The 27,203-nt window shown below is 40.3% G+C and overlaps 1 protein-coding gene and 1 pseudogene across 1 annotated transcript; one reads left to right on the forward strand and one right to left on the reverse strand.

Moving 5' to 3' along the window:
- Positions 1-615: 615 nt before the first annotated feature.
- Positions 616-23,226, reverse strand: ABHD6 (abhydrolase domain containing 6, acylglycerol lipase). The gene is given in 10 exon segments (XM_016131533.2): positions 616-3,223; positions 3,226-3,265; positions 9,845-9,951; positions 10,154-10,202; positions 13,403-13,482; positions 13,485-13,544; positions 16,064-16,196; positions 17,417-17,530; positions 18,944-19,100; positions 22,952-23,226. Coding segments are annotated over 10 exon segments (993 nt in total). The 5' UTR covers positions 23,071-23,226; the 3' UTR covers positions 616-3,089.
- On the forward strand, positions 19,261-19,793 carry LOC118601595 (annotated as a pseudogene).
- Positions 23,227-27,203: the final 3,977 nt, after the last annotated feature.

Below are 27,203 nucleotides of genomic sequence, written 5' to 3' on the forward strand. Positions count from 1 at the left end.
GCTGTGCGAGAGCTTAATATAGTGATACATGAAAAACACTTAGAATACCACCTGGCACATAATTATATGATTCATTCCTCCAGCCTGGCCAGCCTGAGGAACATTTCAGTCTCCCAGTACTTTCTGGGAACCTCCTTATGCCAAATCAAGGAGCAAGGTTCCTTGGGAGGGAAATACTCAGGGGCTCAAATGGAAGAGAGACCTACACACATTGGTAGCACCATTAAACTGATGTTTCTGGCATTAGTCACTCCTAGTGTCACTTCTGCCCAGGACAAGAAGCCCAGACTTGTGAGAAACACCTGCAGACTTGGCAGGCTGCCTGGTGCTTGGAGCAACAAGGTCACATTAGGGGGAGGGCGAACACGCCTTACCTGTTCTGGGACTTCTTGCTCTAGACACAAGGCTAAGAAGAGGGAACAGCTGATAACAAGGTGGTGGCCTTGAGGCCGAATTTGGGAGTTGACTGTAATCTGTAATTACTAATCTGATTGTAACTAATAATAATAACAAAAGCCAGCTTTGTGAGAGAGAGAATAAAAAGCCATGGAGACTGGGCTGGGGGAAGCTAGCATTGCCATTCATCCCCTCTCCCTTCTCTACGTTAGGTTAGTTAATGCATTTCCAAACTACGACTCTTCTTCCTCTTCTTCCTAACCGTCTCTGCAAGAAGACTTATGGCAAAATGAGTCCTAACCACTGCCTGACCCTCAGCTACTTTAACACTGGCCCAGAAGGGTACATCCTCAGCAGCCCTGAGGCAGAGGGATCAAGAGCCCACTTACTGTTCTTGGGGCTTTCCATTGTTATTTCAGAAGTTTCTGGTGAGTCTTTCAGGCAGGGCTGTGATGAATGACCCTTTCTTCTTTCCAAGACTGTCATTAAAGGCACATGCCACAGAGGCCCAGTGGGGCATGGCTTAGGGGGCAGCCTGCTGGCAGTAACCAGGAGGCTCTTCATAATCACAAAGGTGGGAAGTGGGGTGCAATGGGGAGCTATGCTTTTCTGCTTTCAAGTCTTCCTAGCACGATGAGGACAGAATTGTAGGGCCAAGGGAGAACCTTGAAAATCCACTTCACAGGTTTGTCATAGATGACTTTCACATTCTCTGCTCATGACTTCCAGGTTATACTTTCCAGAAACAGTAGAAGAGATAGAGGCTGCTGTCCTGCTGCAGACCCTGCCCACTGTCCTTACAGGTGAGAGGGACAGCACACTGCCCCTGCACTGATGGCCCATGGAGGATGGAGTATGGAGGCTCCTTTGCAGGTGATCCTGGGCTGCTGTTCAACCCAGGGCATGATATCTGCAGCTAGTAGGGTTTCTGATCTGAGGTACTTACCCAGGTCAGGGGCCTCTTCAGTGCCGTGAAAAAAAACATTTCTCGTCACTCAAACCCACCAGGCCTGATTCCCTCTCCCAGAACCTCACTAAGATCAGAACTCTTGGTAAATATGGGAGACCGGAACAAGCAGCATATCTAATATCTACTTTCTATTTCATTGAATTTTTGCTCTCATGTATATTATTTCCTTCTATTTTTTTTTCTAGGTTTGATTTACTCTTTTCTAGCTTCTTCAGAAAATTGGAAGCTTAAATTACTGATTTTCAGCCTTTTCTAATATATGGATTAAGGCCTATGAAATCCCCTCTGAACACTGCTTTAGCAGCATCCTAGAAGTTTGATGTGTCACACTTTCATATCTTCTTGTTTTTAAGATCTATATTGTACTCTTTTCTAATAAAATGTTCAGACCAAGTCCTGAATTTCAGTTTAAACTATAAAGTTCACCTCACTTTATTTCCAGAACTACTTGGCTGCAGACTCTCTGTAAAAAGGTTTGAAAGAATAAAGCTCTTAGGAGTTTAGGGTTCCTAAATGCAACAGAAGAGGGTCAAAAGGGACAGTTTGATGACTCTTGCTTTTTGTTTTTGATATACCATTTCATTAAATAAAAATTGCAAACATGATCTCTTAAAATGAAACCAATAACTTATCTAAGCAAGGCCTTCTCGATGCCCATAGATTAGCCTCACTTTAAACACTTAACACAGTTAACGGAAAACCTGCCAACATCGCATATAATTAGGAGCTTAAAAATAGAAACCGTCTGCATGTTGTTAATCTAGGCTTATTAAATTTATTTCATGTCACTGTGGTCATTTTTATAGCTGTTTAGATATATTTTCAATCACATTACTACTCATAGAATTTGCAGAATTCGTTAGCAAACTAATATTTTATTTCTGAGGGTTTTCAGTAGCACAGAAACATAGAAAAGAGGCCCATGGGATGCTTTTCTGATTATTTAGAACCCAAGTCTGATTATTTAGATAGATGTCTAGAACATTATTGCTTCATTTATTATTATTTTATTATTTATTATTATTTCTGTTTTTAGAAATAATAAATCATTTCCAGGAAACCCACCCTGACAGGTGTTCTTCATACCGTGACTGTTTTAAGTTCACTCATGGCATACCTGACACATGGGAGCCGATCAAACCACCACTTATGTTCTCTGCTGCTCCAAGGGCTGGGCCAAGGCAGAACAACACCCCTTAGCATGTGTAAATATTTTCCATACCTCGCCATTTTCTTCCCTGGTCTTGAAGTGGACAGACTACATTCACTTACAGGTCTTTATGTAAAACTTAAATGAGACATAAATGAGAGGAGCTTGGTGAATGGGGACAAACAGCCACCAGGCAGAGAACATCTGAAGCAACAGAAATACCTCAAGTCTTAGTTTGTGAGAAGTGTTTTAAAGAAAATGATGTCCTCAGTGATTATGGTTCAGGGTGGCTGTTTCGCAGCATGAACTTGAAGACTTCTCGATAGATTTCAAGGCTGGGTTTTCTTATTTTGTTCCATATTAATTTCCATTTTGTGAAAAACATCTTGGAGATTTCCTCGTGGCCCCCAAAGCTCTGTGGATCTGACTGGGAATAGGGGATTGGCTTCCTCAGGGTCGCTGGCTCTCTGACCACTTTTGGGGCAGGATCCCTGAGAAATCGGATCCTGTCAGCATCAGACTTTGGAGATGGGAGAGGATGCGGGGTGCAGAGTGCAAGCTGCAGTCAGGGCCTCAGTCCAGCTTCTTGTTGTTGTCTGTGTTGTACACAGAAGCTAAAAAGTCGACGATGAGCTTAGCTGACTTCCAGGGTCTCTCCACCACCACTGAATGCCCACAGTTTTCCAGAATTTCCACTTGGCAGTGGTGATTGACTTGGCCAAAATGTCTGCCCCAGACACATCTACCACCTGCAGAACAAGAGAGGAAATTAGATAGAAAAAATTCAGATGCTTATGTGTGTTTGGCGGATAGAACTCTATCTGCAGGGGTGGCTTTTAGGACCAAGTCACTTAAATGTTGGGGCTTGTGTCTCTCTGATAGAAGTGACTGCATGCTTCATGCTTTACTCTTTAACTTGGTACCAAGAGTTGTGTTGCTGCCAGCATCACTGAGGTAGATATACAGTCTCTGCCTATGAAAAGGTTCTGATCTGGCAGGGAAGGCAGACAGGTCAACAGACAAAAGTGCAATGTGATAAGGCAGGGGTCCCCAACCCCCAGGCTGTGAACTGGTACTGGTCCATGGCCTGTTATGAACTGGGCCGCACAGCAGGAAGTGAGCAATGGGCAAACTAGCAAAGCTTTGTGTGTATTTGCAGCCACTCCCTAGAGCTAGCATCACCACCTCAGCTCCACCTCAAATCATCCAGCATTAGATTCTCATAGGAACACTGGTCCCTAGTGCCAAAAAGGTTGTGGACCACTGTGATAAGGGCTCTGATGAGGGATGGTCCTGGGAGTTGAGGGAGCATATGCAAGTAGAATTCATAGAAGAGGATGAGAGACCATGGCAAGTGCAGGGGGCAGCAAGAAGATAGGTGCCGAGACACAGCACACTGGGAGCAGGGAGGGAATGGTGGGGAGATGGGGTAAAGAGGAGGCAGCCCACTCCTCCAACCATGTTAGGGTGTCGGGCCTCAGTCTGAGGGGAGTGGAGAGCTGTGGGGATGTGTTAAAGACAGTGACATGATCAGGCTGGGCCAAAAGAATGGACCCGATAGCTGGACTAGGGTGGGCCAAGCTGTGGAAAGGGCACACAGGGAAGATGCAAAAAGTGAACACTAGTTACTAATTATCACAAGCTGGGGACGAGTTCTCTCTGAAGGTCCTCTGGGGTCCCCAGAGCTGTGACCCTAAGCCCTTAAGTTTGTGAATAACAAGGAAAGCTGTCGTAACATGAAAGCCACCATTTTTGAGGGCTGATACTTTTCAAACAACTCATTTAAATTTCATTTTCATCTGGGTTACCTTGCTATTATGCCAATCCAACTTACTTTTTCTCCCCAATGCCCTTCTTTGGTGTTGGATTTGCATTCACTCCCCTTCTCATAATCACTTTAACCTTCAACTCATTCCAGAAAATAGAGCCCCTCTTCTCATTCTTAAAAGCAAAAGCAAAACCCCAACAAACTTTGAGTGCCATCTGTTTTTGAACTTCATCCTCATCACCCCAGATCATTAAAACCAAGATTACCCACCCATTTGGAAATGGGGAGAACATAATGCAGAGCACTCCTGAGCTGTAAAAAGGTACAGCTAATGGGAAGCTCAGTGAGAGAGGGGCACCCTGTGGAGGAATTGGACCCCTCTGTCTTACCCTTCACTCACAGGTAGGGCAGTGGCAACTATCTGAGCAGAAATAAAGCCCAGCTACTGCGGAACAACACCCAGGGGAAATGTAAGTGGAGTTAACAGGTCAAAGCATGAAAAGCAGAAATTCCCAACTGAGTGTCTATCCTACAGAGAGATCAGAAACCATAATTCATAGGCAAAGATACCCATTTGATCTTCCAGCTTTGAAACAGTTACGCTGTCAAATCCAGCACTCCCCATAGTTACTTAGAGGCATGTGGAACAATTGAATGGACCCTCATGAGATACGCACATCTATATTAGCTACTTCTTTGTAAGACATTCAGATAAACGGTGAATTTTCCTCCATCTCATTGTAGGCCAGGGCCAGGACAAGGGTGAGGGAAGTGGGGTACTTGACTCTGGCACAAAAGTGGCTGCCAAAAAACTGAATAATCAAGATTAATACTATTTTAATGCAGTATTTAAAAAAATAAATGTTAACATAAAAAGATCCATGATGAACAATATCAAAATCATAGAAAAGACAGGATCTGCCCCTGAACTTACGTGACACACCTCACCCTAATTCTAGCCCTGCCATGCATTATAGTGTCAGGTAGGCTGTAAGCTGCTCGAGGAAAGAATCCTGTCTCTCTTGGTCCCTACTGTGTTCTCAGGGCCTAGTACAGTGTCAGGCACATAGTAGGTACTCAATAAACATCTCTTATCTTAAATGCATAGGCAGTCAGTTAATGGGTTTATCACTTTGCTAATTTGTTCACTCACTTTCTTGATTGCTCACTCACTGTGTATTCTAGGTCTCTTGCATACCAAGCATTGCGCTGGCAGGGAGAGGGAACATAAAGAGTAATACATCTGTTTATCTCCCCAAGGCCCCCCCACTCTGGTGGACTGAACATGGAGGAAATACTTGAATGAGTGTGCCGAAATCCTCTCAGGAAGGTCTGCCAGTTTCAGTTGTGCAGGCTTTATACTGCCCAAGTCCAGGGGGTTTCATTCATATAGACAACAATACACACGGCTGCCCCTGCACAACAGCAGCTGGCCTACAGGGGTCCAAAGAAGAGGGAGACTGAAGTCAGCCTGGCAGGGGGCTGGTCTGTGACACCAAGTGTTGATGACAAAGCAGGAAAAAAGCCAGACGACTTGGGAAGCAAAGGATCATGAAATAAAGGGCCCCTGAAGTCTCCGCTATTTGGCCTCTGGCCTCAGGATGGTCCCCAGAACACGTAAGGATCTGATCATATTTGTAGCAGGCCCATGGAATGTTAGGCTCTTTAAACTTGAGTCCTGGAGGAAATTCTGGACTTTGGGCAGAAGCCAGAAATCAAAGGCAAAAGATGTGAATAAATAATTTATTTTTGATAACTGGAGAAAGAGCACTTTCAGATATATTGTCTCACTTGAGCCTCATAATCACCCCAATAGTAGAAGAGAAATCCATGATTTAGAGTGACCGAGTGACCTGTTAAAGAGCAAAGGCAGGTCTGGACCCCAGACTTTCAGACTCCACGGCCAGTGACCTCATTTCTGCAGTATCTCTGCAGGGTGACAGATTTTCACCTCTCTCCCTCTGTTGGTCTCTGAGAGCCCAGAACCAACTTTGGGATTTTCAGAATGAAGAAAAGCCTTCATTGTTCTGACTCTGATTTCTGATTGAACCACTCCCTGTTGGCCTAGCCTGGGTCCTACTTTTCCACTCCAGCACATACAAAGCTTCTTTCAGAGTCTTGGCTGCTGCAGCAGGAAGCACATGAACATCCCTCCTCGCCACACCCTCATGCTAATCTGTGCATGGCTGATTTAAGATAGCTGCACCCTGCTGATGCCGTACACTGTGGGTGCGGGTTGGTTTCTTCTCCCTGATCTCTTCTCCTGGGCCATCCCACACAGTTGTGAGCCTTCACGGCTGTAGCCTGAATTCCTGCCTGTGCATTTTTATCAGAAAACACAGATGGGATGTGCAACTGGCCTAGGCAGGGCTCACAATGGTGGCTTTCACCTTGGGGTCCTTAGAGGAACTATCCCAATGGGAAAAGCTCTTCTATAATATACTTTTCTTACAATTTCAACAGTAAGACTCCTGAATAGTCTTTAACAGACACTATAATTCTGTCTGCCTGTAGGGCTTGTAAAGGCTCCATTTCTCACTGCCTCCTCTTGCTTTAAACTATAGAAGAACTTTCAATAAGATATGATTTCTAAAGAATAGTTGTAAACAAAAAAGGGGCTTCTAGGTATAAATCGGTATCACTTTGAAGGACTACAACTCATATGTTGTAGTCCTAACCACCAACACTTCAAAATGTGGCTTTATTTGGAAGTAGGGTCATTGCAAATGTAATGAGTTACGATTAGGTCATACTGGGGGAGCGAGGGCCCCTAATCCAGTATGACTAACATCCTTACAAAAAGGGGAAAATTAAGCAGAGACACCCAGGAACGGGGGTAGAGATTAGGGTAAGGCAATTGTAAGCCAAGGAACACCAAAGATTGTTAGCAAACCACCAGAAGCTAGAGGAAAGGTGTAGAGAGCAGAATCTGAGATGGACCTATGGCCCAAGCATTGGCAAAGCCATTCTTGGCTGTGTTGCAATCTGCCAAGGGCAGAGAAGCAAACAAAGAACAGATAGCTGCTTGTGGTTTAGCACAGATAACCAGGTACAGACAGGCATTGAGAAATTATTGCTGCCAGCAAGTTTCAAGTCCTGAGAAGAAGACTCTCACTCCCTCCTGGACCTTTGAAAGTATATAATAAATGCACTGAGCTTGCCTCGGGGTCACTGTATCTCCATCCAAGTATAGTGTCCCACCAGCCTCAGCTTTTGTATATACTGTCTCTGTGTTTTTCTTAATCCTCTGTCGCTCCCCCTCAGGTTAACCCTCTAGTCATGCAGGTCGCAGCAGAGAGACATGGAACGGACTCTCCTTCACATCTCCCAGAAAGAACTAACCTGATGACACCTTGATTCAGACTTCCAGCTTCCAGAACTGCGAGACAACCGATTTCTGTTGTTTAAGCCACTAAGTTTGTGGTACTTTGTTATGGCAGCCTTAGCAAATGAATATAGAGCCATCTGACAAAACCTATTAAAATTTAAAAATGCACATGCCCTTTTACCCAGTGATTCTACATCTATGAATTTACCCTTCAGATATACTCTCACAATCCACAAAAACAGGTATAATGGTGTTCATAACGTATTGTTTAATAGCAAAAAAAGTACTGAGAATGACCCAAATGACCATCAGAAGGGCACTCATAATGATATACTCTGCAGCTCTTAAAAAGAATGTACAATGTTGTTTTGGGCAAGAATCATTCATGGATGATAAATCTAGAGGGAATGCTCGATGAGGAGTAGGATATGTGCACAGTCTCAAAGTGTCTTTTTACAAACTGCTTATCAGTTGCAAGGGGACAGATAACTCTACAATGAAGACATCAGACAACAGCCTGTTGCACATTTGAAGATGTGATATTTCTAACTCATGGCATATTTTAGCCAGGGAATATAACCTGAATTTAATCATAAGGAAGTACAAACAAACTTAAATTAAGGTACATTTCATAAAATAACTGGTCTGTACTCTTCAAATATCTCAGTATCATGAATGATAAAGGTAGACTGAGGAATCGTTTCATATTAAAGAAGACTAAAGAGACATGACATGTAGTATGTAATCCTGGAGTACATCTGGTTCGGGGGAGTCTGCGCAGGATGTTATCCAAACAACTGATGAATTTGGAATATGGACCGTAGATCAGATAAAAGCATTGAATCAATGGTAAGTTTCCTGAACGTGATAATGTACTGTGGTTATGTGAGAAAATATTCATGTTCTCAGAAAATACACGCTGAAGTATTGGGGGTAAAGGGGCATAACGTAAGCAATCTACTCCAAATGGTCCAAAATATATATATACTTATAGACAGATAAATGAGAATGATAAAACCAATGTGTCAAATGTTAAAACACTGTGATGAATAAAATGTGGTAATATATACCATGGAATGACACCGAGCAATAAAGAGGAACTACTGACACATGCAACAACATGGATGAACATGCTTGAGTGAAAGCATGTTCAAAAACATGCTTGAGTGGAAGAAGCCAGATGCAAAAGAGTACCGTTTATATAAAAATTCTAGAAAATTCTAGATGAGGTAAAACTATGGAAACAGAAAACAGATCAGTGGCTTTGGGGGGGCTGGGGTGAGGGTGCAGACGAACTGCAGAGGATCAGGAGGGAACTTGTGGGAGTGACAGAAGTGATCTACAGCTGGGTTGTGGCGGGGCACACAACTAGGTGAATTTTATGGCATGTAAATCACACCTCAATAAAGCAGTTAAAAATTGGTGAATTTAGGTAAAGAGTATACAGGAGTACTCTGTGCTATTCTTACAATTTTTCTTTAAATTCGAATTTTTTTTCAAAATAAAGTATTAAAAAAATAGAATAAGTAGATCTGCATGGGCTGATATGTAATAATTTCCAAGATATATATTTCTTATAAAATGAAGGTACAAAACAGTATATATAGCATGTTTAAAAACTTACAGATAAAATTTATTTATGCATATGTATGTATGCTTAGAACAGGAGTAGGCAGACACTGGCCCACTGCCTGTTTTTGTAAATAAAGGTTCACTGGAACTCTGTCATGCCTGTGTCTGCATGTTGTCTACCACTGCTTTGGCACCACGACAGCAGAGTTGAGTAGTTGTGACATCAAATGGCCCTCAAAACAGAAAATTTTACTATCTGGCCCTTTACAGAAAACATTTGCCAACCCTTTCCTTAGAAAATTTTAAAAATATACACAGTACAGTAAGTGCTGCCTCAAAGAAATGGAAATTGAGATGGAATGTTTTTATTATAAATCTTTTTGCATTCTTTGAAGTATTTTTGTACCACATGACTATATGGCTTTGGTAAAAATAATTTGTAAAAATGATTTAAAATTGCCTTTCATTTTAAAAGACCAATGTTGTTGCTCTCAGCTCACAGAATGATGTTCCTGTAAACACTGACACCTGACCCAGGTGTATTCTCCCTCTTCCTGATGTCAGAAACCAGCCAACCAGGCTCACTCTCTAAATGGCTGCTTGCATTTCCTCACAGGCTGGTGTAACTGGCACAGGTGGCCCCAGGCACACACTACGTACCTGGTCTTGTTTCCCCCAGATGACCTGTGTTGGGACCTTGATCTTGTCCATGTGCCGATGGAGACAGTATCTTGACTCCTCTCTTAAGAGTTTCAAAAACACTTTTCAGAAAAGGAAAACAAAGTGAGTGCATGCTAGGCTGTGCCCATGGGCATCATCGTACAGTATGGGGACAGTCATCAAGTCCAAGCCACCACATTCTCTCTTCGGGGGCTTAAGAAAAGACTCAGAAACGTAAGAGCTAAAAGTCGGCCACCCATAAAGCTTCACTGGTCCTTGCTCAAAGCTTAAAGCAGGGCAACTTATACTTTCGATAGTTGTTGTAATGGATGTAGATGTCAACAAGGCCTCGCAGGATCTAAGGATAAATAACCCAAAGTTAGAAGGCAAGAGAATATTTGTTTCCTCAGGCTCCTCACAGGGAAATAAAGTCCAGATATTGTCAAGGTTTTTAGGGCCTGGGCTGCTGAATTCCCGTGATATACTATACAGTATAATTGGGAATTAGGCTCCTTTGAGGGTTTTTACTTTTTTGATTAGGAAGGAACTTGGGTGATACTGTGAAGTCATCAGTCCTAGCATGTAAAAAACACTGGACAGAGACTCATGGACATGGACAATGGACTAGTGGTTACCAGAGGGTATAGGGGAGAGGGGAAGAGGGAGGTAGATGGGAGGAAAAATTTTAAATCATTTCTTCAATTAAAATTTTTTTTTAATTTAAAAAATAATAAATAAATGCTAGAGATGGCCAAACAGCCTCTTTATCTTGAGAAATTCTCTGTTTAGCCTAAGACACCATTGGAATGAAAATAATACCAAGTAATTGCTCAATAATATCCAAATGCAGAACAAGGTCCATTGAAAAAATTAAGCCATTGGGGATGATGAGCCTCTTAAACAATGAAGAAATAAACGATTTGGAAAACCTGGGAAGGGTCCCAAAGTTCCTTGTTTACTACTTGACCTTGCACTTGGCTTTCTTGCTGAAGGATGTGAAGGCTGCAGCAATTGTGGGCAGGCCAGATCTCCTGGACCTGGACATCGACCCAGGGCGGGGTGCTGTGGCCAGAAGGAACACAGCCTTCCACTTCTTTCTGCCTCAGAGTTCTTGAGTTAGAGTCCTGGGTTTACATTAGCAGTCGTCACTCTTCTCATCTACCTGGGATCAGTCTGAACCTCTTAAATGCACTCTCAGGAGTTCTGTGTACAAACTGAGGTGAGAAAATCCAGCCATAACTGCTTTGGATTAAACCAATTTTCTGGAGCATGCCTAGAATATGACCATACAAGAAATGGAAGTCCAAAGGAAAACCAATGGTAAGTTGTCCAACACACTGTGCTCAGATATTTTCTTTGTTCTACTACCTATTTTGTATCGATGCCTCACATCCATATTGCATTCATCCATCTATCCTCCATCTCTGCTACACCCATGTATCTGCCCATCCATCCTGCATCTCTGAATTTTATATGCACATATCTACCCATGTATCCATCTATCCTACATCCACAAATCTATCTACTCCCCATCCCTGCATTCTCCAGGCACCCTCCCATCCAGCTAACGACATATCCTGCATCCCTAAATCAACCATGCATACACGTGCATCATTTTCACGCATCCACCCATCCATAGATCCATTCTCCATCCCTGCATTATCCAAGTAGCCTCGCATCTACTGGTCCATCCAATCTATACCTACGACCTACTTCATACAAACACTTGCCACAAGGTGGAGACAGGACAGCCAAATAAAACAAAGTCCCTGATTGTACAGAGGTCAGAGTGGAAGACACAAATAACTAGACCATTGTAACACAACGTGACACAATGGGCTGGGTACTTAGGTGCTCCTTCTCTCCTAGGAAGGAAAGACCTTCGGAGCTGCCATTTATTTTCTCCTGGTGTTTTCATACCTCAGACAACTCACAATTCTGGAATTTTCTAAAATGCTCTTAGGAGACTCTATTCTGGGAAGTGATTGGTGCTAGGAGCGGATCAGTGCAATTTAATAACTAAAAAGAGGATCTGAGAGAGAGAACAGACCACAGAATCAGGGGCAGGCCATTCCTATTAACCGAGTCATATTCACAATCTCTGAATAGAGCCAATAGTCTCAACTCCTGGAAAGACCTGCCCATCCTGAGGTGGGGTTCAGCTCCTACAGTAGAGGGAGATAATTCTATAGTAGAGGGAGATAATTTGCTGATACAAAGCCTCAGCCATGAAGTCTCCTCTCTTGGTCTTCCACTCTTTCTCTAGATGACCTCATGCAGACCCATGACCTTCAATATAATCATTGGCTGATGGCTCTAATTGTAATTATAGCTCCAGACTGGGCTTCCCTCAGCAAGATTTGTATATCCAACTGCTCACTTGACATCTGCACTTGGAGGCCTCACAGGCAACTTGAACTTGACACACCCAAAATGGAGATTTTAGCTTGTCCCCTAAATCCACCCTCCCTCTCCTTCTCCTATAGAAAATGCTACCTGCTACCTTTATCCAACTCAAGTACCAGAAGAGACCTGTGACTCCTCATCTTCCCTCATCCTCCACTTCTAATTTGCCAGTTAAGCCCCATTCATTGTTCTTCCCAAAGCCTTTCAGATCACTGTCTCCACTGCTATCACCCTAGTCTACACCATCATCATCTCCAAGCCATAACAGCACCATAATGGGTTTCCTTGCTTCTGTTTATACTCCCCTGTAATCCTTCAGGGGTCCTCCCATTGTATTTAGGAAATCTCCAGACTCCTTCTCATAACCTGTAAGGTCCTACATGATCTGGCCTAGTGGTTCTCAAAGTGGATCTTGGGAGTCCATGAGGTCAAACTATTTTCACAGTAATACTAAATATTACTTGCCTTTTTTCACTTTTATTCTTTCAAAAGCGTACGGATTTTCAGACCCTATATAATGAGGGATAACGTCATCACTCTGATGGCTAATGAAATGAGTGCTTGTATATTCTTGTGTTTTAAGTTTTTCTGACTTTTAATTTCTAATATGCTAAATAGCAATAATTATAACACCTACAAATAAAAGCTCCTTAGGGGTTCTCAATAATTTTCCAGAGTGTAAAGTGGTCCTGAGATTTTTTTTAAAAAATTGAGAATCTCTGTTTAGCCCCTGCCTCCTCTTCCAAACTCATCTCAACCCATTTTTTCCCTCAGTCACCCTGACCTCCTTCCAACATCTTGAACTGGCCTGTCTTTTCTACCTCTGTACATGCCGTTCCCTCAAAAAAGCTTATCAAATCTTCTGCTGCCTCCCTGTTTTTATTAACTGCACCATCTTCATTTCCTCTAGAAAACTTATTACAATTTGTATTTGTTTACTTGTTAATTATCTGTCTCTCCACTAGCTAATGTCTGCCCAAAGACCTTTACTGTCTTATTTATTCATTATTGTACCCAAGCACAGGCACCATATAGGTACTTGTTGAAGGAATAAACAGATGAGTACAAAAAGAAGGAATGAATGAAAGCAGCTGGTACTGGCCACCTGAGCTCTGGCAGAAGGCAGTCATATTGCTGCTGAGATCACATTACCTGCGGGGGCACCTTAAAGCGGACATAGGAGCGGACCTGGAGATTTTCACTCATCTCTTCTAGGGTGGATGGGTAGATGAACTCGAGTTCTGTAGTTCTTTCAACCGTTGCATGAATTGATTGTCATTTGAGTATTGCAGGCCTGTGGGATTCAAACCAAAGCAGCTTGGCGATATATCTCCCTTCTTACTAACCATTCTATACAGGAACTTCTAGCAGCAGTCCATAGCTAATACATTTCAGGTATTTCCACAAAATTCCTTTTTAATTGGTACTGTCATCCTTGCTCAAAGTCAAAACCACACTCTGAAGAGAAATGTAGAAAAAAATCCTTCCAGATATTTAGGGACTGGTGACTTAAACTATAGTCTAGATCAGAAACACTGGGAACCCATAAGAAATACAGCCCCTCTCTAAGTCTCAGAATCTGTACTGTAACAAGCTGGGAGATTTATCTGTATGATACAGTTTAAGAAGCATTAATCTAGAAGGCAACTTGCCTGAGCCCCTTTCACATCTGCATTATTGAGAAGAGATCTGACAAAATGCATGGTGGGAAGAAAACACAGGACTGGGGGGACTGACTCCCTCCCCATGGCCTGAACCCACTTAGTGATCTCTTATTGGGGTCAATGCACAAAACACAGGGAGAGCAAGTCCCCTTCTAAGCTGTCCCCCTTGTTGGGGCAGTAGCTGCCCTCTATACAGCCCTTCTTCCTCCAGGAGAGCATTAGGCAATCACCGAGACCAGAACGCTTTGAGAATGACCATTATTTCCTACACCCTGGAGCATGACATCAGAGAGTTCAGTTCACACAGCTGATGTACACTGGAAAGCAAAACTAATTTTCACTTCTGACACTAAGCAAATTTCCAGGTGTTTAACTTAAGTTGAAGAACTAGATTTTAGAAAGAAAGGCAGTGGCATCGATACTATGCGGCAGATTTCCACACTTTATATGTCACCTATATTCAGCAACTCCTTTAAATCTAACATGGGCATCATGTAGCTTTTATAATGTCATGAAGGCAGATCACATGATCCATTGCCTTTCACTTCAAAAACAATGTTACACTAAATGTCATGTAGTATCCTCAACTGGATCCTGGAATAGAAAAAGGATATTAGTGGAAAAACTAATGAAATCTAAAAAAAGCCTGGAGTTCAGTTAATAGTAATACACCAATATTGGTTTCCTAGTTGACAAATTTACTTTGGTAATGTGAGTTGTTAACAATGGGGGAAACTGGATGAAGGGTATATGAGACTCTGTACAGTCTTTGCAACCTTTCTGTAAATTTAAAATTATTTCAAAGTAAAAAGGTTTACTGTTTCATTTTTACATAGAAACAAACTTAATTTTAAATTCCAATTGAAACTCAGGTGTAAAACTCTCTGAGCAAATGAATATACACTAGAAAAATCTAGTTAGATCTGCTCTTCCATTAGCGATCTATAATCTAATAACCTTCCACAGGAGCTGTTTCTTCAATTCCCAAATTTTATTATTAAAAGAGCAAATACTTCAGACATGGTGCTTGAGAAGAGGAGAAGAGAAAGACCATTGGGAGTTTGACTTCAATTTCAATGTCCTTAACAGACCTGAAAACTGTTAACTTTCAGAGTGACTAAAAGATTATAAGGGTCAGTTTAGTCACATTTCAGTAGGAGGTGTATGTGTTTAACTCATGGCTGGGTTCTAGTGAACAAAAGAGGTAGTTAGTGGATATGAGTCATATAAAGGAGGTAGTGAAAATGAAAGTACCTCCAAAAAAGTCACAGGTGGGGTTCTGAAGCCTGACAGCTCAGGATCAGTCCCTATCCTGGCTCCGGCACTTATGTAATTTCTTTGTGCTTCCTACCTAGAAAATGTTCCTACCTAGAAAATAAACATACTATTTTGATCTGAATAGCAATTATGTATGTAAAAAGTCTTTAAGATGTAAAATTTGGGCAATTCACTATGTGTAAATCATACTCCAATGATTTCTCTACCAGAAAAAGAGAAAGAGGGAACAAGAGAAGGAAAAAGAGAAGAAAATTGAGATTTTTGTCTAACCTATTATAAACTCAAGTTTAAAGATTTATATAAGAAAAATGAATTTGGAAAATCGAACTTCAGATTGTAATTTCTGGGGACATGTTACAGCTCAAGTTGACATGTACACAAATATGAATAGATAAACTAAAATTTGTCAATTTTTTAAAAAGATCTTGTAATGAATAAAGATCTCTGAGTTTTCAGCAAAAAAGAGGAGAGGCATAATAATAGTACCTTCACTTCATAAGGTTAAGGTGACAATTAAATCCATATAAAGAGCTTAGCTTAAAAGAGCTCGATTAAATGTTGGATATTAATAATATCATTATACTTCAAAGTATTTATGTTCTGCAAAGTACTATACACATTTTAATTAACTACTAAATTCTTTGTGGAATAAAGGTTGGCGCTATAATTTAAAAGTCAGTGTGGTTATGATTATGGTTAGACAATTCTTGTTTAGGTTAGTTATCACTAAAACATTACCTATCTCTAAAGTTTACATCAAAAGATAATTTTTAAAAAATAGTCATAGCAGACATTGCCACTTGTTCCTTCAGAGACTGAGACCCCATTGTGCTCGAGTCAGTCATGGAGATACTTTAGCCTGGTCACTCACCAAAGGGGCTCACAAGGGTCAGGCTGCCGATATCTGATGGGTAGTAAGCAGAGTACAGGCCAACCACACAGCCACCCATACAGCTGCCTATAAGGTGGAATGGCTTTTTGTTCAGCTTGAGGTATTTTACAAACTGGGAAGGAAACTGAGAAGAAGGCTTGGTTATATAGCTATAGACAGTGGCAATGGTGATTACAGAGCAAAAAACCTCTATTGTCTATGGGGACAAATGAAAAGGGCTATTGATGAAAGAGGTTTGAAACTCTACTGGATCCATTTTCCAGGTAAGCACTGTGGCAGGCGTATATTTATCTTTACCTGGCACAAATGATGGAAGGCCCATTTATAAGTATAAAACCAACAAGGTTTTCCCTAATTCATGAGTCAACAAATGTTTCTATAAAGGTCCTGAGAGTAAATATTTTCTGCTTTGTGGGCTATATGATCTTGGTTGCAATTGCTCAACTCAACTCAACTACTCAACTCTAATGAATGAGTATGGCTGTGTTTCAGAAAAACTTAGCTTACAAAAGTAGGCAGTAGGCCAAATAAAGCCTATGTGCCATGGTTTGCTGACCCTTACCCTAATTTGAAGCCCTTCTCATCCGTCTAACCATCTATTCATATAACAACCCACCCATCTATCTATCTGTTCAACCATCCAACCATTAATCCAACCAACCATCTACCCATTTAAAAATATTAATTAAATATCTGTTATGTACAAGGAGCTATGGTCAACTACTGAAGAAACAGCAAAGAGCCAAAGAGACAAGGTTCCTGACCTCATTAAAAATACAGTTTAATTGGAGAAGTCAGACATTAAATAAATAACCTTATCTGGGGAAAATACCTAATGCCAATTTGAAATGCAAGGACTACTAAATTCTGAAGTTGTCTATGAGCCCCATGACCTTGAGATCCCAGCGAGAGTGGGGCTGAAGATAGATTCTGAAATAGAGTAAAATGCAAAGAGCACCCTCCCCATCCATAACTAGGCAGAAGGGCTATTGCTGTCATATAACTGGTAAGCAGAAAAATAGATTCTAGGGAAATGGTCCTGAGGAATACTAAACTCCTTTTTCCAAAGAGCTGAGAAAATGCCTAGATGGTCATATTTCTTCACAAACAACTTCAATAGGCTTAAAGAAAAAAAGTTTGCAATAAGCCCTGGCCTTCCATGGCTAACCAATGATACTGCTAGGGTGCCATTTTGTTTGCAATTACTTGACAGAATGCATTGAGACTGAGTATGAGTCAGTATGGAGAATCCTCCTGCTTGCTCTCCAGTCCTGGGCATGCAATGGTGGGCAAATTCAGTCTGGGAAATTTCTGGTGAACCCTCATGCTTACCTGGTGTATCCTCTTAACTTGCCCTTCTATAGACAGGTCATCTAGGGAAGAGCAGGTAGTACCCCCATGTCCTGGCATGTCCACGCAGACCAAGTGCAGGTTCTTGGGAAGAAACTGAGGACACACAGGCCCAGAAAGTCAGTATTTGCTATGTAGGACATGTCTGCCCACTTTTCTGGGGAAGTTGCAACCACTTAGGAAGTGACCTGGATAGCCATCCCTGGGGATGTATGAGCCTAGGCCATCCAGAGTTTTACCCTAGTAACCTCTGATGGGAATAAACATTGCCATAGCCTCATAGGGAGCAGAGGGCCCCAAGAATAATACACAGGTGGAAGGGGACTAGGAGGATGACTGGAAGAGGGACAAATGACAGGGGAGCAGGCTTACACCTCTCACTCTTTCCTGACACAATTTGGCAGGTACTACCTCCTTCTCCTTTCCCTCACCCTTTCTACACTTACTCCAGTCATCCAACCACTGACTTGGAACTAGAGGGGATAGTTCTGTCCTCTCAGGGCTCTGGCCAACTCCAGAATCCACAGAAGCAAGACTTTCTGTAAGAACAATGTCTAATCACCCTAATTCTGCTTTCAACTTTCTTTTCTTTTCTTTTCCTTTTTTGCATTAAGGTGTAATTCCTAGGGTGGTTATTATCTGAAAACACCTTCTTCCATTTAAATATGTGCTGCTTTTAACCAGGAAACAGAAACATCAGTTATCAATAAACAAATACCCAGCTATATGAAAGATGCACCTGAGAGAAGACAGGATGTGAGAGGTACATTACGGCATGAGAATGACTTTCCTCAGAGTGGAATTTGGAAATAAGAACACAAATAACTAGAGCTTGTGTGGGCCTTTTCCTCTTGGTGTAGATCACACTTGAGATCATTCTGGTATAGTCCTACTTGAAGTGAGAGCCTGGGGTGCTTCTCCCCTAAGACCTCTCCCAGCACCAACCTTTACCAGCTGGTCATTCTTACTAAGTAAAGTTGCCATATCCAAGTAAACCAGAAGAAAAACTGAGTGATTTGGAAAACTACCCAGATAGCTCCCAAATCAAAATTGTTTCTCTAAATGGCTAAGGAGAAAAAAAAGAAGAAAAAGAAAAAACAGAAAAAAGAAGGGAAGGAAGGGTCAGGCAAGAAGAAGAAGGAAGCAAAAGGGAAGGGAAGGAAGAGAAAGAAGAGAAGAAACTTGGAGTATAAAAGAACAAATGATTTTTTAAAAGCCTGATCTTGATGACAGTTCTAAGATAAAGCTGAGTGTCAGACAATTTTCCTAAGAAATATTCAAAAGGTGAAATGATTTCGAAGGCACATATTTTACCAATAAAATTCAACTCAATAAATTTTTGCCTGATAATAATGATTTGAATAATATATTACAGTAGTTTTAAATGATTTGAGCCACGGTTCTGGATTCCCTTGGCTGTCTACAATTGCTGATGACAATATGTCCAAGTGAAAACCCTTTTCTTTACTGAATGACACTTTCTTGAAAGAGAGGAACCTAGAACTGCACCTTGATGAGGCAGAGCCACATATCCTTACGTCTACTGAACTCATGGAGCATGAGGATGGAAGGTTTGTGCCCAGGCTTGCCACGGAAGGAGTAACAGAACTGATAGTCTTTAAGGCGAACATAGTGAACCTGCATGCCCAATGCCCTCCTCCGGTACCTGACAAGGAAAAACACAGGAAAAAACAAAATCAGCAAGCTCCAGAGAAGCGGTTTGGGGAGGGGCACAGATATATATATGCATATATATTAATATTCTGGTATATATGTTATTACATAATCTAACCAGGAAAGGAGAAAGGGGCATTTTCTTAAGGAGCATGACATGTACTGACCTTTTTTAAATACATATTTCTAGCATTTTGAATGGCAGTGCAAAGCAAGAGTAAGCAGGTGGTTGGATCTCACTGGATGTCTGACTAGCCCTTTTTCTGCCTGGATTTTTTAGAGCTTCAGCAGAATTCAAAACAGCTGGTGGTAGGGCTGGGAAGGACTCCAGAAAGGCCAGACAAAGGTGGTTTCCTGCCTCAGAGAGCTAGCTTGCAGTGCCTGGTGGGCCATGTTGATTGACACCTGGAATCTAGGACAAGCAGCCATGAATGTGTGGGCAGGAGTGTGGCTGTGTACAGCGCAGCCATCCTGGAGTGAGCACCCCCCAGCAGAGGTACTTTAATTGGTAAGAAAAGCATCAAAAAACTGAAAGGTGAAGCTTATTACCCTTTGTCACTTGCAGTTTGCTATTTGCAGAGATGAAGAATTGGATTCTCTCATCAAGGCTGCAATTGCTGGTGCTGGTGTCACTTCACACGCCCACAAATCTCTGGTAGGGAAACGACACCAGAAGACTGTCTAGAACGCCTGTATACTTTACGATCTCAGGACTCGAAATACTCTAATAGCTGTCTAGCTTGGGGGATTCCAGTGGACCTAATCGCTATTAAAAAAAAAAAATACAGTTTTGCCTATTTATAAATCTACTTGAGTAAGCTGGAAGTTTAATTAGCTTTCCAACCAACCAAATTTCTGCATTTGAGTCTCAACCATATTTAGGTCTTACTCTAGCTTTAAAGAAGACATTGATTCTGAGGTAGTGGATTTGATGGAATTGATTAATTTTTTAAAAACTGTTAGGATTTTAATTGTGATGTAGAAGGTATAGTAACAAACATTTGGTTTTGTGCAGACATTATTTCCACCTCTGGAGATAAGCTCGATAAAGGTCATATCTCACCCCTCCCCCCAAAATATTTATATTTTTCTTCCTAGAAACTGTGAAGGGGAAAACTTTCTTAAGAACTATCTGCATTGGTCCTCTGCTTTTATTCCTCACAACATATGGCAACCGGTTGAAGGCTCGGTTTCTGTTGGTTACATAAGATTTGGCAATGCTGGAGTTTGGCCTGAAATCTATTTCACTACGAAATTACCATTTAAACAAATTGAACTCTCTGCATGAAGAATCTCTTCAAGATGCAAGGCAATTAATTCAATCAAAGATTAACTTTGTGGCTAATTTGCACCAAAGAGGTAGCCAAGTCTTGCAAAAGCAAATAGCCTAAATTGACTGGTTTTAACCCTTTATGTAAAACAATGAGAGGGGAGAGGAAGATATATATTTATATTTATATGGATCTGCATACGAAAAGCATGGAAGCATATATGAGATACCATTAAGATGAGTATCTGGAGTAGAAGTGGTAATACAGTGAGGAGTAGGTGGAGAGGGAACAGTAGTGATAGGGAGAGTTATTATGTTCCTTTTAGTACTTTCCCAATGAATATATTGCCTATTCGAAACATTATAAATACAATAAAATTGGCTAGCTTAAAGCTCTTTTTATGACAAAGCAATAACATTTCAAAATTCTAAATAGTGCACCATAACATACAGTTGTTCATTCATTCATATCCCAGTTCATTCATTTACTGACTGTATGATCTTGAACCTCAATTTTCTCATCTATAATATGGGGAAATATTGTAGTCTATTGAAGATATGGTAAAGATTAAATGAGATAATCCATATACAAAGTTTTGTTCAATGCCCAGCATATGACAAGTATTCAATAAGTTGTAGTTATTAGTATTATATTTTAAAAATTCTATCATTTAAAATATATCACTTACCAATTCAAGGGAAAACTGGGGGAAAAACTGCAACGAACTGGGGGAGAAACTGGGGGGAAAACTGGCAGGCACAGATTGACATCCTTAATATATAAAAGGCTTACAAAATGATAAGACCCATGCTAAGACCCCAGTTCCATAATGGGCAAAATAAATGAAAAGATTTACTCAGAGTAGAAGAGATAGGAATGATTAACAAACATAGGAAATATGTTCGACTATACTAACAAAAAAATGAGTATCACAAGAAGATATACCTTTTTAATAAACTTCTAAATTAGAAAAAAAAATTGTCTTTAAAAAAACAATGATAATATTCAACCTGTCTAGAAAGCAGTCTGGAATTAAGCATCAGTAGTCATTTGAAAACCTCATGCCTTTTGAGTCGGTAGTTATACTTCCAGGAATAATCTGTCCCAAGAAAATAATCAGAAATCTTGGGGGAAAAAAATGTTTCTAAAGATGTTCAAGACAAGGTTATTTAAGTTATATTTTAAAAACCAGCATTAACCTAATGTCCACAAATAGAAAATTTATTTCATAAATTACAATGTATACAATGTAGCATTTTACTGTTATTAAAAATTAAATCTTCAAAGAACAGTCAATAACAGGAAAATAACAGGAAAATGATAAACATTTTCCAATTAAAATATTTCCAATTAAAATATTGGAACTTAATATTTTAATGCTATTGATTTCAATTCTGTTAAAAAATTTTAAAACTATGTACAGATGAAATGGAGAAAGAGAGATAGAACAAAAGAGACATTGAAGAAAATTATTTGAGGGATTATGAGTAATTTCTATTTTCTCTGTGTTACCTTTTTATAATCTTCGAATTCTCTACAGCTCCAACACAAAGTACAGTATGAGATCAAGGAAGAGCTAGAAGGACCTTATAGAAATGGTGAGGTTTACATAGGTGACTGAATGCTTAAAAACTATTAGCTGTAGAGAATGCAGAAAGGTATGCCATGAGGTGTGCACAGCAAAGGCAAGGGCATGGAGGATAACCAAGCATGACCTGAACCCAGAGTGAAGGGAGATAGGCTCAGAGAGGCAGCCTGAGTGCCAGGCTCAGGAATTGAGGGCTTCTTCATTACCAGATGGAGCTTTTTGGTACTAACCCATGTTTTTCTTTTAATTGATACATCCAGTGAAAAACTTTACCAGGCTTTGGAGGACCAAAATTTTCAGGAATTTCTAATGATCCTCTCAATAAAGAGTAGGAACAAGACTCCTTAAGCTACCAGGTCAGTCACCAAATGCTTCACTTGTAAAATAGTAAGACTATTCTTGGGATGAAAAAGACTGAGGTTTTTAAAGATTTAAACTATAAAAAAACTGACTGACTCTAAAGAATATACAGAAGTAGAGGTAATATACAGGTGGTACAAGGCTGACAGAAGTTTTGGAAACATCTTTTTCTTTCTGTCCCTTTACTAATGAACACTTTTCGAATAAATCTAAAACCATTCTCTTCTATGCATGCCATCTCCACCATCCTGCTCTAATTCATTTATCAGAGCACATCACCGTAACTGTCAGAACACCACTGGATCAGTATCCAATGACCAAGAAACTACCAAAGAAATTCCCATAAATGTGCATAATCCTTGCTTAAGGAAGAATCAGTGACTTTGGGAGTGAGGGCGGTGGCCTCCTGGGCAAAGACACTACCAGGAACCTGAAAAAATCTACCTTGTGAGAAGCTACCACCAATTCTTCAGAAACACTCCCTGAATTCGAAGAATGTCTTTCAACCGTTTTGTATGTTTGAAACATTTCATGATAAAATGTTTAACAACAACCCAAAGGACAAGCAGAGAAGATGACACTATTTCAATACTCTTAAAAACTTCAATTATAAAATGAACTTACCGATAATAGATTTTTATCAGCACCGAAGGCCACAGGAAAAACAAGGCTACAAATGCCAGGATTGGAATGGCCAGCATCCCGCCCGTGATCACAAACATGTTAACCACGTCGAGATCCATTCTGCTCTTTAAGGCTAGCTGGCACCTGCAGGGGCTGCAGAGAGTAACAGTATTGAAACTCTGTCTCAAGAGAAAAGGTGAAGAAGCAAGGGGAAAAAGAAAAGCAAAAGACCCAGAATAGGGTAAAGATGAGGAGGAACAAAAGCAGACAATTGCTTAAAAAACTAAATAGGCAAGACAACTACCTGCAATGAAGACTTCTTAAGAGGATCCTGGATTTTATTTTCAGCTACAAAAGAAATTTTTAGAACAATTGGAGAAATCTGAGTAAGGACTGGATGGATATTAGATATTACAGTATCAGTGTTACAATTCTTAAGTGTGACCATGAAATTGTGGTTACCTTTGCATGTAGGAGAATGTCTTTGTTCTAAGGAGGTGTCTGCTGAAGTGTTAAGGGGTGAGGTATAGTGATATCTGCTACTCACTTTTAAAAGTTGAGGAGAGAAAAAAAAATCATGTGTGTGTGCGTGTGTGTGCAATGTTTGGGGGAAAGGAGAGAGAAATAAAGCAAATATTGTAAAACGTTAACCATTGGTGAACCCAGGTGAAAGTTACATGGCAAGCTTCGACTTTTCTATAGGTTCTATAGGTTTAAAAATTTCTATAGAAATTTTTTAAGTATTAAAAGTTAGGGAGGACATAGGACCTTAAAGAAAAAAAATGAAAAAATGTACAAGTACACATGAATGCTTGTATTCACAGAGAATATCACTGGATGGCTGTACATGAGACTAGTAACAGTGGCTGTTACTTCCTTCTTATTTCCTGTGAAATGGAGAGATCTGTCCCGTATATCTCTGTCAATTGATATGTATTCCAATTTCATAATAAACTCATAATGGTACAGCATGACCTCACAATCACTGAGCACAGGGACAGGCAAACTTTTTGTGTAAAGGGCCACAAAATAAGTATTTTAGCATTGTGGGCCATTGGGTTTTTGCCACTACTACTGGATTTGCCATTGTAGTGAAAACACAACTATATACAACATGTAATGAATGAGCATAACTGTAATTCAATAAAACTTTATTTTAAAAAATAGGCTGCAAGAGAAAGTTGGTCTGCGAGCTGTAACTTACCAATCCTTGACACAGTACACCAACCCTGTGCAACAGGCAAAGGGTATTTTATCACTTGTTTTACAGGCTGAGGAGACAGGCTCATAGAAGTTAAACAATTTCCTCATGGGCATTCATCTGGTAGAGTCATAATTACGTAATAGATTTCTGACTTGGACCCACTCTTACTGCACCAAGCTCCACTTTGTCTTTATTTTTTCCCCCCGAATGGCCTTTCCCCAACCTTTGTAACCTCTTTGCTGTTAAATACCCACACTTATCTCCCCTAATTTCTCTATGACAATGTGACAGCTCCATTTAGATGTCTTATCTCTTGTAAGTGATTTGAAGAAAGAAACCCCTCAGTGGAGAAGGAGAGACAGATGAACATATTGGTGGATCAGATGGTTCTTTTCAGTTATATATGCATGCTTTATCTGGGTATAGTCCCAAGTCTGCAGGAATGAAAGCTGCCACTTTATTGGGCAGAAGCACGATATTGTGTTTCTGATGCAACTGCCCTCTCAGTTTCTCTCAGTCATGATAAAAAAAATAAAAATAAAAAAAGTCACTTTTTCCAGCATACTTAAATCATTGTCCTGTTTCTCCTTCTACAACCAGAGCTCCTCCAAGAAAGGGACAATCATATGTTCTTCCTTGGTGACTAGAATAGCACAAAACACAAATAAGGTACAAATGAATTAACGAAAAGCAAAGTTACAAAATGGGTTCAATCCTGTTTGTTTTAAGGAAAACCATTCACAATGATGCTGTAAGAGACTTTTTTCCTCTTTCACTAATTGCAAAACTCCCAGAGGAGTCACCTATTTAATACTGGCAGCAGGAGAACACTAAATAATGCTTCGGCCTACACAGCATTACATAACACTGACATGTTACAAAGATATACAAGTTATCTTTTCAGTTTTTTTTCAGTCCTGTGTAGATTAAAGAGAAACTCAGTACGGTGTCATTAAACAGCTCTCTAACCCTTAATTCTTCTGCAAGCAACAACATTTAGCTATTTAATACTATTGTTTCCTTGTGTTGATTTTTATGGATACTTTCAATTTATAGTAGGGATGCAAATTAATTTTTTAAATTAATTTTTTAAGTTAATTTAAGGTAAAAGAAGGAATCAATTAAAAAACTAGGCAATACGCAGATCTGGTGAAAATCATGATGGTGATCCACAAATGGCTACCACTGGGGCAGACTGGCGTGATGCATAGGCAGGCTGGGAGGGGCAAGCATTCTACCTGGCTCTCTCCAACCAGGTTCTTCCACACACCAGCTACGAGACCTTGGTTTGCTCATCTATTAAAATCAGAACTTATATCCAAATAAATCATCTGTCTTTTCCAATACTCGTGACTTTTAAAATGTTTCTAAAATTATGCCAGCAATTACAGAGTAGAATCTGGCATGATCCCACAAGAATCTTGTTCTCTGTTATATTCTCCCAGAACATAAAACAGAACTTGGCAAATATTTTTTGCTTGATAACGCTTATTGCCTGAATAGATTTAAAAGAAGAATGCACTCGTTTTGCACAACTGTTGTGTAAAATTAGGCACTCCAGTGCTAAAGACAGAGATTTTGCTGGATTTGCAGCACGGTGTGAAGCAAGGTGAAGTCAGGAAGGACAGCTGGCTGTCATGGTACCAGGGAGGACAGCTCACTCTCACAGCCCAGGCCAGAGCCAGCTACTAGGCCTCATCCTGTCAACATCCAAGCTGTGTATTCAGGACCTTTATCTCTAAACACAGGGACAAAGATTAATTGGATACAGAATACATTGCATCTCACGTTCCCAAGTTTAGTCTGGTACTAGGGGTAGGGCATAACATGTCACAGTGTTCTCATAACTTGTCTTTTAATGTTCTCAGATTTTGGAAATTGGGAATCCTGAGTTTTAACACCTTAATATTGGGGTATAAGCAAAAATCCAAGAATAAATAGAGTATAAATACTTTCATAGAATCTTTCCTTTCTCTAGATATCTACACATATTTCCTCAAATCTGATAAACTAAAGTTCTGGTCTCTTCAAAACAATAATTATTATAACAATAGCAATAATATAACAATATTAACCATGAAATAATAACAATAATAACCATGATCACTACCACTATAGCCAAAGATATAAGAGTGGCAGCCTCTATTTATTAACTACATACTGTATGCCAGACCCTGCATTGACAGTTCATATATATCCTCTCACTTTATCCCTCAAATAGTATGAGGCATAAAGCATTTCTCCTGTTTTAAAGATGGAGAAACTGAGACTTAAAGAAGTTAACAAATTCCCCCAACATCACCTAGTTAGGAAATGGTATGCCTTACATTTCAATCCAACCCTGTCGGTGTCAATGGGTCACGGTACCTTTGCCTTCTCTCAGTGCTTGCTGTAAACAGGTACATATTTTCCATCAGTAATGAACAAGGCAAAGCTCAGTATCCTCAGCGACATTCTTTCTTCTTCCCTAGAACTGTTTTAAGAGAAACTTTATAAGTTATCAGTGAGCTTATTACTTTATTCCTGCTGGTGTCTTTTAAAAAGTATCCAGTCCTGCTTAATTTTTTCCTTTAGTTCTGTAATGTAAAAACTCTTTCCACATTCTTCTCCACTAGGAAAACACTATTCTTGAAATCCGAGTATAATACCCTAGCTGTTAAACATTGTTGCGTCAATCCAACACTAATTTTGGAACCAGGTTCTTATAAAGATAAACCGGTTACTCAAAAGCATCATTAATTATCAACAGCTGAAATAGACACAAAGACGATAAGATTCTCTTATGTCGAGGCCCCAGAATCAATGAGACAGAATAATCTAAGAAATGGGCAATTCTAACTCCTTTTCATATATATCTTCTCCATCATGGAGGAAAATCACACTGAAATTTCCAAGCAGGAAGCTAAGCTTGCCCAGTCACCACTGCAAGTGCGGCACAAACCCAGAATACTGCCATAAAGATAAACATCTCTGCCCTCTGGACCTTATCGACTCCCCCTTACTCTGGCTGAGCCCATTCCTCCTCTGTACTTTGCATCTCTAAAAGCC

The sequence above is a fragment of the Rousettus aegyptiacus genome, unplaced genomic scaffold (assembly GCF_014176215.1).
Source record: "Rousettus aegyptiacus isolate mRouAeg1 unplaced genomic scaffold, mRouAeg1.p scaffold_m13_p_4, whole genome shotgun sequence".
Classification (NCBI taxonomy): domain Eukaryota; kingdom Metazoa; phylum Chordata; class Mammalia; order Chiroptera; family Pteropodidae; genus Rousettus; species Rousettus aegyptiacus.